Source organism: Ostrinia furnacalis, unplaced genomic scaffold (assembly GCF_004193835.3).
Source record: "Ostrinia furnacalis isolate ACB-3 unplaced genomic scaffold, ASM419383v2 OfSCF7067, whole genome shotgun sequence".
NCBI lineage: Eukaryota > Metazoa > Arthropoda > Insecta > Lepidoptera > Crambidae > Ostrinia > Ostrinia furnacalis.
The window spans coordinates 283249-297792 of record NW_021137306.1 but is presented as its reverse complement, the minus strand read 5'-3'; the positions used below and the strand labels follow the sequence as shown (position 1 = coordinate 297792).

The following is a 14544-nucleotide window of genomic DNA, read 5'->3' as shown; positions in this document are numbered from 1 at the left end:
TTATGATAACCGTCTGTAAAATATTTCATAATACAAGTGATCTCACTTATCTAAACTATGCAAGATATCGAAAATGTAATCTTTAATGCATCTAAAAACCTGAATGAGGGTAGGAAACGCCTGCGAATGCGGGCAGCGCAAGACTCGTGGAAATCATTTGGGAAGGTCTTTCTCCATCAGCGGACGAAGACGACAGACGAAGGTCTGTCTAGATGAGGCGAAAAATGCTTTTTTTTTTTTTCGAAAAGTCTACCACTGGTATGCCTGTCAAGACACATGGAGCTTTTAAGTGATGTGCAATACAATATAAATAATTGATCTTTTTTTGTCCAACAGGTGGTGGCCCGTCGCTCGGACCTGAAGCTGATCGTGACGTCAGCTACCATGGACTCGTCCAAGTTCTCAGCGTTCTTTGGAAATGTCCCCACCTTCACCATCCCGGGGCGGACCTTCCCTGTAGAGACGTTCTTCGCGAAGAATGTCTGCGAGGACTACGTGGATGGGGCTGTTAAACAGGTAAGTCTTGATCCATCACTAGCTAGCTCGGACCTGCAGGTCTATTCCGAAACGCTGTTTATGTAGTTTCGAGTCTATTTGTCACCTACGCTCATGCTGGCATCTCGCTTTGCGTGAGAGTGATGGCAACATTCGAAAGTTCTGACAACGTTTTTCGGAGTAGTCCCCCCTGAAGCTGATCGTGACGTCAGCGACTATGGACTCGTCCAAGTTCTCAGCGTTCTTCGGAAATATCCCCACTGTAGACACTTTCTTCGCGAAGAATGTGAAGACTACGTGGACGGGACTGTTAAACTGTGTTGAATTTCGGTCTGTCCAAAGATATAGCTGAAATTCGGTATGTAATTGACATCAAGATATTTCTATCCTGAATAGACCCTTTCTATGTGTTTACTACCGGGTTAAATCTGTGAAACCGTCATGGATAGTAAAACTTTATTGTGTGTATGTACACTGAATCATAGAAAATTTAAGTTTTTTTTTAAATGTAGTTAAATTATATTATACCTTTTGTGTGTGAACGTGTCCCACCCGAACTTAGCCGAAGATCTTATTGTAGACATTTCCATACACACAAATATATTTTTGTTAGATTATTATTAAGCTAAAAAAAAAATATCTTTTAGTTACTTAAAATTAAAACAAACATAGTAGTAATGTGTTAATGTTTGGTTTAGTGCATTTACATGCGTATTCATAGCGTTGTTAATTAATGCAAAACGCTCACGATTTCGAACGGCTCGCTGTTTTGTAGAAACATTCCTGCGATTATTACAATTACAAATTACAATCTTAAATGTAGCTTTGCCTCTTAATATTTGTGTGTAAAATTGTGTTTGTGTTCACACATTCATGCATAACAAGTCTGTTTTTAGGGTTCCGTAGCCAAAATGGCAAAAACGGAACCCTTATAGTTTCGTCATGTCCGTCTGTCCGTCTGTCCGTCTGTCCGTCTGTCCGTCTGTCCGTCTGTCCGTCTGTCCGTCTGTCACAGCCGATTTACTCGGAAACTATAAGTACTACAGTGATGAAATTTGATGGGAATATGTGTTGTATGAACCGCTACAAAATTATGACACTAAATAGTAAAAAAAAGAATTGGGGGTGGGGCCCCCCATACATGTAACTGAGGGATGAAAATTTTTTTTCGATGTACATACCCGTGTGGGGTATCAATGGAAAGGTCTTTTAAAATGATATAAAGTTTTCTAAAAAACATTTTTCTTAAAGTGAACGGTTTTTGAGATATCAGCTCTCAAAGTCGTAAAAAGTATGTCCCCCCCCCTCTATTTTTATAACTACGGGGTATAAAATTCTAAAAAAAATAGAGGTGATGCATGCTAATTAACTCTTTCAACGATTTTTGGTTTGATCAAAGTATCTCTTATAGTTTTTGAGATAGGTTGATTAAATTGACATAATAAGTTTATTATATTTGCTGCTACGGAACCCTTTGTGCGCGAGCCCGACTCGCACTTGGCCGGTTTTTATTACTATGAAAGAACGCAATATACAAAGCGTTCATTAGGTATGCGTTTTTTATTTTTATTTACTTAATTTTTTTTTCTTTATGTTATTTTTATTTAAAGCAAAGCCGGGACCACTTCATAAAACCAATTCCTTTGTATTTTGTTGCGAATTCGATTGGCTGATGTTTTTCGAGCGACAATTATTTTTTTTTAATGAAACGTTTGCGCTGAATTTAAATCTATTTGTCGACTGACGATGTGGCAACCCTAATTTAATTAGAAACGGTTCCATATAATAAACGCGCGTTTTAGGAACAATCAAGTGGGCATTTACAATAATCGCTTAAACGGTAATGCGGCATGTTTCCTGTTGCAAACTGCAATAACATTAAATTAAATTAGTATTTTTAAGTGCGAAGGAGAAAAAAAGAAAATAAATGCTTAACTATATCTGTAATGACTTGTTTCTTTTTATACTTAGCTACACAATATATCACACAATAAGTAGGCTTATAGCATATACGTATCACTTAACTAAATCGAGAAATAAATATCCTTGGACACTTGGTTTGAGAAATGATGCGTTTTACCAGGGCAAATTGTTCGTTCGATCGTTCATTGCAGCCAAATGACGTCCACTGCTGGACAAAGGCCTCCTCGAAGGATTTCCATAACGACCAAACTTTTATCTCGTCTTATTTCAGCTCTTTATGGTTTTTTTTTTGGCTGATAATACCGAAAATCATTAAAGATGGTTCAGCAATAGCCACGAAAATGTAACAAATAGATTACATTGACCAACCTTTGAACGAAACGAAAGATTTGCCAATTAACATCGATTTGCATGTTACTTGTTTATCGATATCGGCTCTGGATTACGAAACTAATCGGCACATTCTTGCCGCAAGCGGGAACTGCATGGGTCGACGACCCGTTGCAAACGTGGTGAACTGTAATTGTAAATGTAACAACGTAAAATGCATCCTTTTTTGGATGACATTTTTTTATGCGTTCTCATGTTACTCGTCTGTCTTTTGTTTTCGTACGCCCGTTATCACAAACGATGCTTCCATAAGTGAAGATAAGTAGCGTTGAATAGAGCTCCATGATTGATTCGTGTGTGACTCTGTGCGTCAACCAGCATTGTGAGACCTCATAGTGATGTTAGTGAATACGGGCGTCAGTCATCCTTGCATTGTGTTGCTTTGGGGTCATTGTGGTGTAAATAATGTACTAGCGTACATTATACCTCAATGTTTCGGGCAGAAAAGTTCTCGAGTAGCGACCACGGACTTATTGTTGGCAGGCATCCCAATAGATCATCTGGTAAGGATCGCGCGAAGCTCCTGGATGCGAGCAATGCTGAATTGGTATTTGTGGAATTCATTGGGGTAGTCCTTTGTCAAGCAGTGGACGTCATTTGGATGAAATGATGCTTGCACGCCCTTTAGACGTCCATGTCATTATTTTGTGATATCTTTTTTATAGTTATTTACTTATTAATAAAAGCGAGAACCCTCCAGCTGATCTTGGACTCTCCAAGACAATTCGACTTAATTTAGAAGTTCGTTTAGTCATCATATTTACAAATAATTTATTAACCTGTTCGAGCCCGAGGGGAAGACAAATTCAGCGAAATAAAAAGTTCATAAATCGTTTGATTACACGTCAGATTTATGCAAAAAAGCATTCCGCCTGTCGTCGCCTTTGCGTGTTTATGAGCCTTGATTAAACGAAAGATAAATTCAATTTTTGAACGTTGGCATTGTTTTTTTATCATAAGTTGAACGAACTCTTTGGCTGAGTTGCACCACCTAACTTTAACAGTAACTTTACGGTAACCGGTATGCATTTACACGTTTGTTAAAAGACATGCATGGGTCGTTGATATTAATTATCGTCTAATACGATCCTAAATAATGGTAGTTGAAATTATCTACATCTATTGTATCAAGAGCTAGACACACGACTAAGCTAGACACACGAGTTATAGTAATTTATCTTTTGTGTTTAATTATTTTTTGTTCTAAGTTTATCGCGCTGAAAGTATTTTTTTATGCGGGGTACTTAATATGTAAAACTTAAAACATAAAAAACTACACTACCGTGACTATGCGGGGCATAATAATTGAACAAAATTAGTATTTACTAACAGACTAGCAAAACTAAAAGTAAAATCGAGTGTTTCGGTTCAACATAGAAAAACTTTCGTGCATTGCCCTAAAGTTGCTGAAAATGTCGAACTATGACTATTCCATTTCCACACTCCGATTTTTTGGTTGTTTCTGATATATTATTAAACATTGACGTATCATACGTATGTACCTGCTTTTTTTCTAAACAACTGAAATTGTGGAGACCTGTTGCATTTTAAAAGAATGTATGCAACTGTGCAACTGGTGTAAGTTATAACTATAGCAGCCTAGTAATTAAATGGTGTGATAAATAGCGCTTTTGCGATTGATCTACGCCACGCCATTAGAACCACTAATGGGACAAGTTGTCCGTGGTCCGGTTTATGCAACGCAGAAGCAGCCGACATGAAGAAAAAAATGTAAAGTAAAAAAAGTATACTCTGCACTAAGCGTATAAGCTTGGCATAATATGACACGAGGCATTATATCTGATCGCAGACCAGCCAAGCGATTCTTTCTCAGTATATCAATATTTCTTTAAAGGACTTGTAAATTACTCATAAGGGTTTTAAAAGTTAATTAAGACTATATCCGCCTTTTAATTGATCGTACAGCCCACACGCGACATGCCCAGTTGCCCACACACAGACAATTTCAGGCGTTGACTGAGTCACTGTCTAGTGCATTTTGTTTATTCTTTACCATCAAATAGCTGTTATTTACTTTTAGTTTATTTTGATGTTACATAAATATAACGTATTTTATTTAGGAATATTGAGCCGAACATAGTTTATAAACTATGTTCGTCTTAGGATAAATCCTAACTAAATACTGCTCAATAGGCATTAAGGTGTTACTAATCTATCACCAAGATCCGAGCCTCTTCAAGGCGAGAGTGAATAGGCATTTACGGGCAGGTAAGTTCCACCTTAAAATGCACAAAGTTTTTTCAGTCTATTTTTAATGATAGCGGTATGCGGTACGTACATCTACTCATCTCGCTAGCTTGCAATTGTATGTTGAACTTATATCGACATTGAGCAATATCTCAGCTAGTATCCTGTGTCTGCAGGTGCGATTGCAGTCAAATACTTACTTGGCGTGTTGTATCTATCTTGCATAGCCCGGCCCACCACCTCGATCTAACAAATGGGTAGGCGCGGCGTGTTTGCAACTGCGTTCACTGCCACTAATTAAATTACCTCGGCTACAATTGGCAATGATTCGTAATGTAGCCCTTAAGCCGCCCCAATAAGGTGCACATTACCACCTGACTTGGTGGGTTGTACGACGTTCGATGACCGGCAAGCCCAAGTTTGGGGTTCTTGAATGAGCACAGTCGATCCAGGTTTATGAACGTATTTTGTATTTGTTTTGTTTTGGTAACAAATGTTAAGTCGGCAATAACATTTTTTAAAAGCTAACCAACTACTAACAAACCCTTAAAAACAGGAAATACAATAACATTTTAGAACTTTTAAACCTTTGAGAATAAAAGTTAGCCAGGGGGGGCGCTCAAAGAAATGTATGTAGTGCAGTACCCATGACTGTCTCTGTCTAGCCTTGGATTAAAATGACATTTCCATACTAAATGACAATTTAAACCAGAGTTCAACTAGGGTGTAAATTTAATTAATTAGGGCATAAGTTCAGGGTATAATTTCAAAAATGTACAAATTACGATTGATAATACAGACCACCCACAGACGTAAATTGTTCGTCTGCATAGTAATAAAACACTCGTTTTAATTAATATTCTTGTAGTTGCCTACGCACACCTAATTGTATTTGCACACAATGCGTGGAACGCGCAATATCCGATCGAAACGTTCTAGAAACGCACATCCTGAAAATACAGGCGCTTTTAATAATTTCAACTACAATAATCGCGAATAGTCGTGAAACTCGTGTTGATCTAAAATATTTACAGTTTTATGAATTCTAGTGAAATAATTAGCACTTTCGTTTCAATTAAACCTACAGTTTTATTCGAAAAATGATAACTCTACATCATTGTGTCACTTCAGAAACAAAATTAATAAATTACATTATTCATGTTACAATATTCTTCTCCTTATGATTTTTTGATTACTGTGCCTGGTTTATTTAAGATTTTTGTCACTGATCTAAAATTCTGCATTCCCCTTACCGACTCTTTTTTTTATTGTTTCAAATTGCATTTCTTAATTTATCCTCAAGAACTTCTATAAAGTTCTAAACGAACCGTGAGCAAATTACAAATAAAAAACTTGTTCAATATACTTGTTTAAGCAACATGTTTGCAAATGAATCCAAACAATGTAAGTGGCGCACGATAATTCTAGATTACCCCAGTTCATGGTAAATGTTATACAAACCGGCCGGGCCAGATTTGTAAACAATGGTCTATAGAAAGATCCCACGTCCGATGAAATCGAGATGATTGTGCATACCAATTTGATTATTATGTACGCAAATTAGGAAAAGAAGGGTCTATCACGCGTACCATGGTCTATACTACCATACTTTATATTAGGTCCATGATGCTATATCGCAAAGGAACAGCGTTTTAAGATGCACTAAAAACTTGCGATTTATGAGCGAAATGAACCAGTTATAGAAATAAAATATTGGTGTAGCTATCGGAGAAAAAGATAATCTAGAATACCTACATAGAAAAGATGCAGAACGCCCACTATGTTTGCCATAATTATTTCGCAGTTCCCAAGAAAGTGGAATGATGATACGTGTGTTGCTGTAAGAAGTTATGATCTTCGAACCTGAAAATCTAACTTTACATTATGCTCCATAAAATAGAATATACGTAACCCTAATTTGAGACACAATTTCTAAATGATAGAGTCTACTGTTTTGTCTCTAACTCATAATTAAATAAACAGAACCGTGGTAAGCACACGCTGTGAACTGAACATCCCATTGACGACCTTTAACATGTAACCCTCTTTCACTAATCAGCGTCTGGTGGCCATAAATAGTGGTTATTATAATAGTGGTGTAAAGTAATTAGCTTTAATTAACATAACACACCTATGATGGTGCTGTAAAGTAATTGACCTCAAAGTCGTGGAATGTAGGTTTGACTCTATCAATCCGGCTAATTCGGAGCGGGCTAATCACCACATAAAAGCCTCAGAAACAATGTAAAGTTAGTCTATACAGAAATTTTCTTCACACAATCTATGTAGTTAGATGTCAAATTAACCTACCTTCTTACCAATTTGAACAAAAAAAACTATAAAACTTATGAGTCGTAAACTACAACAATGAAAGATAAGTTGTTTATATTCCAGTCATTGTCGTTTGTTTCAGAAGTAGCTTTAATCGTGTTTGTGATTTTACTGAAGCCTCTGACAGTAATAAAATCTGTCAACGTCGCCTCCCCGCAACTTTCATCTTATTTGATAAATTGAACAAACTTGTGAAATTGAATTCGACTGAGTTATTTACTATAGTAAACAGTCTTCAAAGCTTCAAGTTCTCGAACGTTTGACCTTGAGGACTGCCTCAGGGATGTCCTCTCTGACCTCAACTTTATTAACTCGATACGCAGACTTTTCTTGACGTCAAATATGCATTTATCGCTCGTTCTAAATGCAAATGGATTCTGTTTGTTGGAATTCTATACACAAGTTCAAAGTTATTATGTTTAACATGACGAAAAGAAGAATACATTTTATTTATTTACTTATGACATTGTTGCAGTCTGTAGACTACAGTCACGTTCCTCTACAGCACTTAGGTGTTTATGCTTTTTCAAATAATACATGCGGAATTTAATTTATGTCATATAGGGAGAAATTGTACCACGTCTGAGTAAATAAATGATTTAAATTGAAAAAATAAAAAAACGTTTTTATAGCGATTTTAAAATTAATCCCTGCAATAGGTATAATTTGTTATTGGTTATGGTGGGTCGATGGTCAGTAATATTATCTTGTATTTTGAGACGTATACTTTACAAAATATTTTTGAGATTTAAGCAGCTGACATAGCTAGTTGTCAGTTTACACTAAAAATCAGTGAATTCCATATCTCTTAGAACTTTTCTCCCATTCACGATTCGCACAGCATCGTCTCTTATCTCATTTCTTAAGTACATTGACGTCAAACTACGCAATAGATGTTTATCTTATATGTTTAGATCAGTGATTGCTATTTGGATAAAGATAGCTTCAAATAAGGTTGCAGGTACGTGCATCATAGCAAATATGAACTGGTTTAATGCAGAATCTTATAAGCTTAGGCTCGAATCAAGGCAATAGTGTTTTCGCAATAATAGCTGGTTATATACTGACTCATCCACCTGTGTCATGTAGGTACCTGTGTGTTAACATTGTCCAAAACATCGTCTTTAAAAGTCTTTATGCCCTGTCACACTCATTTTTTAGCGAATAAAGTTAATTTGTATTTTTTTTTCGTGAGGGTTTTAACCACTAGATCATATCTTTTTATAGGACCTCTGAGACGATTATTCTTAACTGATGAGTATTTTATTAGACGTTACCAATTTGGGAAAAAAATTACGCAAAGCAATTTTTATTCGTATCAAAGAATCTATCATAAGACGAGCGTCCATCGAGTTCGTTCAACTTTTTGAATTCTAGAGACTAGATCTGTTATGAGTTTAATGCGACTTAAAACTTTTTTTTTATTCACAACGAGGAAGCTCTTGGCCTGTATCTCACCTGATTGTAAGTTACGATTAGGCCGAAGCAAGGTGGAAGCGAATTAGAGAGAAGCGAGAACTGTTATTATCTGCGCTTTTTTATGCATTTCTTTTTAACATCAGTGCCGTAACTAGCCTTTTATGCGCCCGGTGCGAGAAATATAAAAAAATGTAACCTTTTTGAATAAAAAGTAACCTTCTACGGGGGGGGTGCAGAGCGTGCATGATACAAAACTAGATACTGGTCTGGTCATTTCTGCGCCCCTCCAGGGTCTGCGCCCTGTGCCCTGTGCCTGGGCACCGCTGGCACCGCCCTAGTTACGGCACTGTTTAACATTAACATTCTTGTTTCAGGCTCTGCAGATTCATCTACAGCCTGACGAAGGAGACATCCTAATCTTCATGCCTGGTCAAGAAGATATTGAAGTTACTTGTGAGGTAAGTAAGAACCTCATTTGTTAACACGTCATTAAACCTAGCAAGGACTAACAATGGGAAACGAATACGGCTTCCTTTTTAGTACATAATTTTTCTCCTTTCTGATTTTGCATAGCAATTTGTTTGATCTACAAAGGACAATGACCAAAAGTGGTCCAAATGTCCACCACCAATGAGACCTATATTGGCTTATAGTCCATTAAATAGAGATTAACTTTCAGTATGGGACGAAAAAAAATAAGCTGTCAGTAAAAAGTTATGACTGTTTGAAAAAATGTAGTAATTTACGCGCTAATCTCAGGAACTACTGGTCCGATTTGAAAATTTTTTTTTGTTATGGATAGCCCATTTATCAAGGATGGTTTTAAGACAAATAACATCACCCAACAACCAATAGGGGCGGAGCAGTAAAGACAAATGTTGTAAAAATGGGAAACATTATTCTAACAATTCTCACGCGTACAAAGTCGTAGGCACAGCTAGTTCATCTATAACCCCGCGCCACATGCGACATGAACATAACATGCGTAGATTAGTCCAAAATGTGCAATGGGTAAAATGATACGAAGAACATTTTTTGGATGAAAAGGTAAAAACAGACTTTTCATTCAGTCATAACTTTTTACTGACAGCATATTTTTGATTGCGGTTTGGTTATAATGAATCAGTATTTAGTAGACTATTTTACTACATAGGTCTCGTAAGTGGTGGACATTTGGACCACACTCCATACATTTTTGGTCATTGTCCTTTGTCATCTCTATAATATAAGCGTTTTGTCTTTCACAACTAAACTTTATAGCCGTCAAATAGAAATACAAATGGTCATAGATAGTGACTATTTGGTATAGTGATACTGGGCTACTATGCCAAAGGACGCAGGTTCGACGATCCTCGAAAGAACAAATTAAAATACATGATCATTATCATTAACATTAACGGCTATATTTCACCGGGACACCATGGCGGCGCAACCAGTCACCGCTACCAACAAAATGTATACAGCTTTGCGCAACCAAACGGACACCAGGTGAGTAACTCTATAGAGCTGTATAAATTTTGTTGGTAGCCGGCGACTGGTTGCGCCGCCATGGTGTCCCGGTGAAATATAGCCCTTACAGTGCGGATAAGTACGTTGCACTGTGAAGTTTCATACAAAGAATACTTACTGATCGCCTCCAGTTGATACGGTTAGGATCTCTTTCCGAATTAATAAATGTGCTACGTCCTTTAGTCTTCGTGTTTTCTATGTTTAGATATGTATTCACAAATCCTTTGTCTAGTATCCATAGAACAAACTTTGCTTAGTTTGAGACTAAATGGCGCAGTGTAAAACGCCCATTTATTTATTAATTCTTCCCCAGGTTCTCACAGAGCGTCTAGCAGACCTGGACAGTGCGCCGCCTCTAACGGTTCTGCCGATATACTCTCAATTACCAGCTGACCTGCAAGCCAAGATCTTCCAGCGAGCTCCACCTGGCCAGAGGAAGTGCATCGTGGCTACCAACATTGCTGGTAAGGTCTCATCATCATCATTTAAGCCACAGGACGTCCACTGCTGGACATAGGCCTTCCCCAAGGATTTTCACAATGACCGGTCCAGCGCTACCAGCATCCAGGTACTTCCCGCGACCTTCACCAGGTTGGTAAGAATTACAGCTGGTTTATTGAACTAGATCTCATACAGAGTCTACAGCGCGCCGCTTTTCATAGTGCTCTCGATCTACTCTCAGTTACCAGCTGACCTGCAAGCCAAGATCTTCCAGCGAGCTCCACCTGGCCAGAGGAAGTGCATCGTGGCTACCAACATTAGTGGTGAGGTCTTCGTTCGTTCGTTCTGTTACAGATAGCCCTCGCACCCTATATTGCTTACTTGACATTCCGCCTTTTGCCGACTCATCCTTTTCCATCCATAGCCTGCGATACCTCGCATTTCCAAGTCAGTCTCATTCCACCATCCGAACTAGACGGCTGTCTTATCCTTTTAATCTCGTGTTCTTTTTTAAAAACCCAAATCCCCAGAGGCTCATAACAGTTCGTTCGTTTCAGCCAAATATCGTTCACGGTTAGACAAGGGCCTCCCCAAAGGATTTTCAAAATGGCCGATCCTGCGCTGCCCGCATCCAGGTCCTTTCCGCGACCTTCGCCTGGTTGGTAAGAATTACAGCTGGTTTATTGAACTAGATTTCATACAGAGTCTACAGCGCGCCGCTTTTCATGGTGCTCTCGATCTACTCTCAATTACCAGCTGATCTGCAAGCCAAGATCGTGGCTACCAACATTGCTGGTAAGGTCTCATAATCATTTCAGCTACACAGGACAGGACGTCCACTGCTGAACATAGGCCTCGGTTGGCAGCGGCCTGCATCCAGCGCCTTCCTGCTACCTTTATGAGGACGTCAGGAAATCCTGTGGAAACAACTCCTGTGTGTACTACTGGAAATCAAGCATACAGCTACATCGCAGAAAGTTTATTAAAATTGTTTTTTTGTTTCCAGAAACGTCGCTGACTGTCGACGGCATCATGTACGTGGTGGACTCCGGTTACTGCAAGCTGAAAGTGTACAATCCAAGGATTGGTATGGACGCTCTACAGGTAAGTTACCTCTTTATTTCTTTCCTCTGGTCTTAATCACTCTCGCAGTTCACATAGTATTGTTTGCGCGTATAGAAACTGAAATTTTGTAAATCTACATTAAAATTTCTAGATCATGTAATCTGCTTAATCGTGATTATTACATAGCGTTAAGATGTTGCAAATTCGTAGCCGACTCCACACGACAGCAGTAGACGCATGTCGCCGCGACACACTACTTTCTATTCTACATTTTTCTATGAAATGCTTTCAGACGACGTATAGCTAGCAACGGATGCTATCTCATAGAAATACATAGAAAACAATAGTGTCGCGACGACACGTTGCATCGTCTGCTGCTGCTGTATGGAGTCGGCTACGAACTTGCACCTTAAACGTCGAGTTTGCCGAAGCCTCCTACTTATCCTTATTTTGTAACCAAAAATTAGTTTTGATATTTTTTTTTATTTGAAAAATGACCAGTATCTTTAGGCACAGACTACAAGTTATACAATGGACAATTTGACAACATTCTCCACAGTAGCGGCGTGCAAAGCATCAGGGGGTGACACAAGTCGCGAAGATTAGTACTCACTGGCACATCTGCATGGCAAATCTGCGGTCTATGTCTTGATACGGGGGGTGCGATTGTCTTTGAATCGGTATAGGTACCTAACCCCAAAATCCTGGGGGATACCAGGGAATGCCTTAGGACTAATCACAACTTTTCTAAAAAGACACTTCATTCTGGTCTTAAGAACTTAATTAATTTTAAATTACCTGTTAATTACGATTATATTATTGGTCGCATTGTAATTGAAAAAAGTAGTATAATTGAGTTGACAAAATAGTGACTTTACTTGCTTGTAGTGCCATACAAAATCTATGGGTGAGTTTCGTTTTGACAGTTTTAAAAAGTACGTCAATTGATTGGTGGTGTCAACATGTCTATTTCCACAGATTTACCCAGTGAGCCAGGCCAACGCACGCCAGAGGGCGGGTCGTGCGGGCCGAACGGGCCCGGGCAAGGCTTTCTGTCTGTACACGCAGCGGCAGTACCAGCGCGAGTTGTTAGCCGCTACTGTGCCGGAGATACAGCGGACTAACTTGGCCAATACTGTACTGCTGCTAAAGTCGCTTGGAGTTGAAGACTTATTGGCTTTTCACTTTATGGACCCGCCACCGCAGGTTAGTATATTTCTCCTCCTTTTTAGGCAAGCACGGCAAGGCGTTCTGTCTCTACACACAGTGGCAATACCAACGGGAACTACTAGCTGCGACTGTACCGGAGATACAGCGTACTAACCTGGCTAATACTGTACTACTGCTCAAGTCATTAGGAGTCGAAGACTTATTGGCTTTCCACTTCATGGACCCACTACCACAGGTAAAGCATTATCTTTCTTCTTCACAGCCCTTTTCAGCTACATGGTCCTCCTAAACATGCCGCTCAATAAATTACTATCGGGAGCGTAAGGTGCACGCAGCGGCAAAACCAGCGCGAGTTGTTAGCTGCGACTATGCCGGAGATACAGCGGACTAATTTGGCTAATACTGTGCTGCTCCTCAAGTCATTAGGAGTTGAAGACTTATTGGCTTTTCACTTTATGGACCCGCCACCACAGGTCAGCATACTTCTCCCCATTTTCAGCTACATGATCCTCTTGCAGATGCCACTAGATAACTATTGAGTCAACTCTCACCGTACAAACAAGGTAAAGGTAAGGTTAAGGCATTCTGCCTCTACACGCAGCGGTATTACCAACGCAAATTACTAGCGGCTACTGTACCAGAGATATAGCGCACTTTGCTGCTCCTCAAGTCATTAGGAGTTGAAGATCAGCTGGCCTTCCTGGACTTTATGGACCTGCCGCCACAGGTGCACTTAAGCTTAGAACAGGAGAGAGAATAAAGCCTGTTTTCTGTTAAAGCGGCAATGAGGCGAGAAAAGACGATAATAAGAAAGTAATTGTTCTTTATGACATGTTTCGTCTCCGCTCAGCGTCAGTGGAAATGGCTGAGCAGAGCTCATATCCCTTAAATGACACTTGAGTACAAATCTATTATGCTGTCACACAGAACTTATGGCTTCTGGACCAATACCCCACATCTAGAATAATTAACAAAAGAAAAATACTCAACATCAAATAAACCGCACCTTCCGCGACGCGAACTTTAACGATTTTCTTCTGACACAATCATGGTGCCCCAACAATATTGGTGTTATTTGAAAGCCCAATAAATATCCTTAAAGAAAAACACATTTAATTTCTTAATAAATGATTAACATATACCATAAATGTGACTTGAAAAAATACCTCACTTTGGGCCCACCTATGGGACCAATTTTTATGGTTATAAAACCAAATAATGATATCACGTGTCCTCTTTAACAGATGGATAGCAATTAAACCCAACTTAACAGTTTTATAGCCATAAAAGTTGGCTCTAGCGTAACTACCTATTTTTTGAAGAAGTGACTCTGGATCCTTCTAAAGACACATTTTTGGTGTAAAAACCTTTGCTTTAATGAAATGAAGGTTAGAACTAGGCTTTTAAATGGTACCAATATTGGTGGGAAAGTGGGGATGCATACGTTTGAAAATGCTTTTCGCGGGAGGTGCGATTTATTTGACTTCGAGTGTATTTATTTTTTCCTGATACAGTTATTAATTATACAGTTATTAATTTTTACTGATCATCAAGGCTTACGTTTAAGCTAGCCGCAGCAATTGTAAAGTTAAG

The 14544-nt window shown here is 38.8% G+C and overlaps 1 protein-coding gene across 1 annotated transcript in view; it reads left to right on the top strand.

The window, feature by feature from the left end:
• The window catches only part of l(1)G0007 (ATP-dependent RNA helicase l(1)G0007), a 131008-nt gene that overhangs the window by 108717 nt on the left and 7747 nt on the right, over positions 1-14544 (top strand). The window contains exons 12-16 of the mRNA XM_028319038.1: positions 337-516; positions 9141-9224; positions 10589-10739; positions 11723-11820; positions 12760-12987. Of these exons, the coding sequence (XP_028174839.1) occupies positions 337-516; positions 9141-9224; positions 10589-10739; positions 11723-11820; positions 12760-12987 (741 nt within the window). The remainder of the gene's footprint in view (positions 1-336; positions 517-9140; positions 9225-10588; positions 10740-11722; positions 11821-12759; positions 12988-14544) is intronic.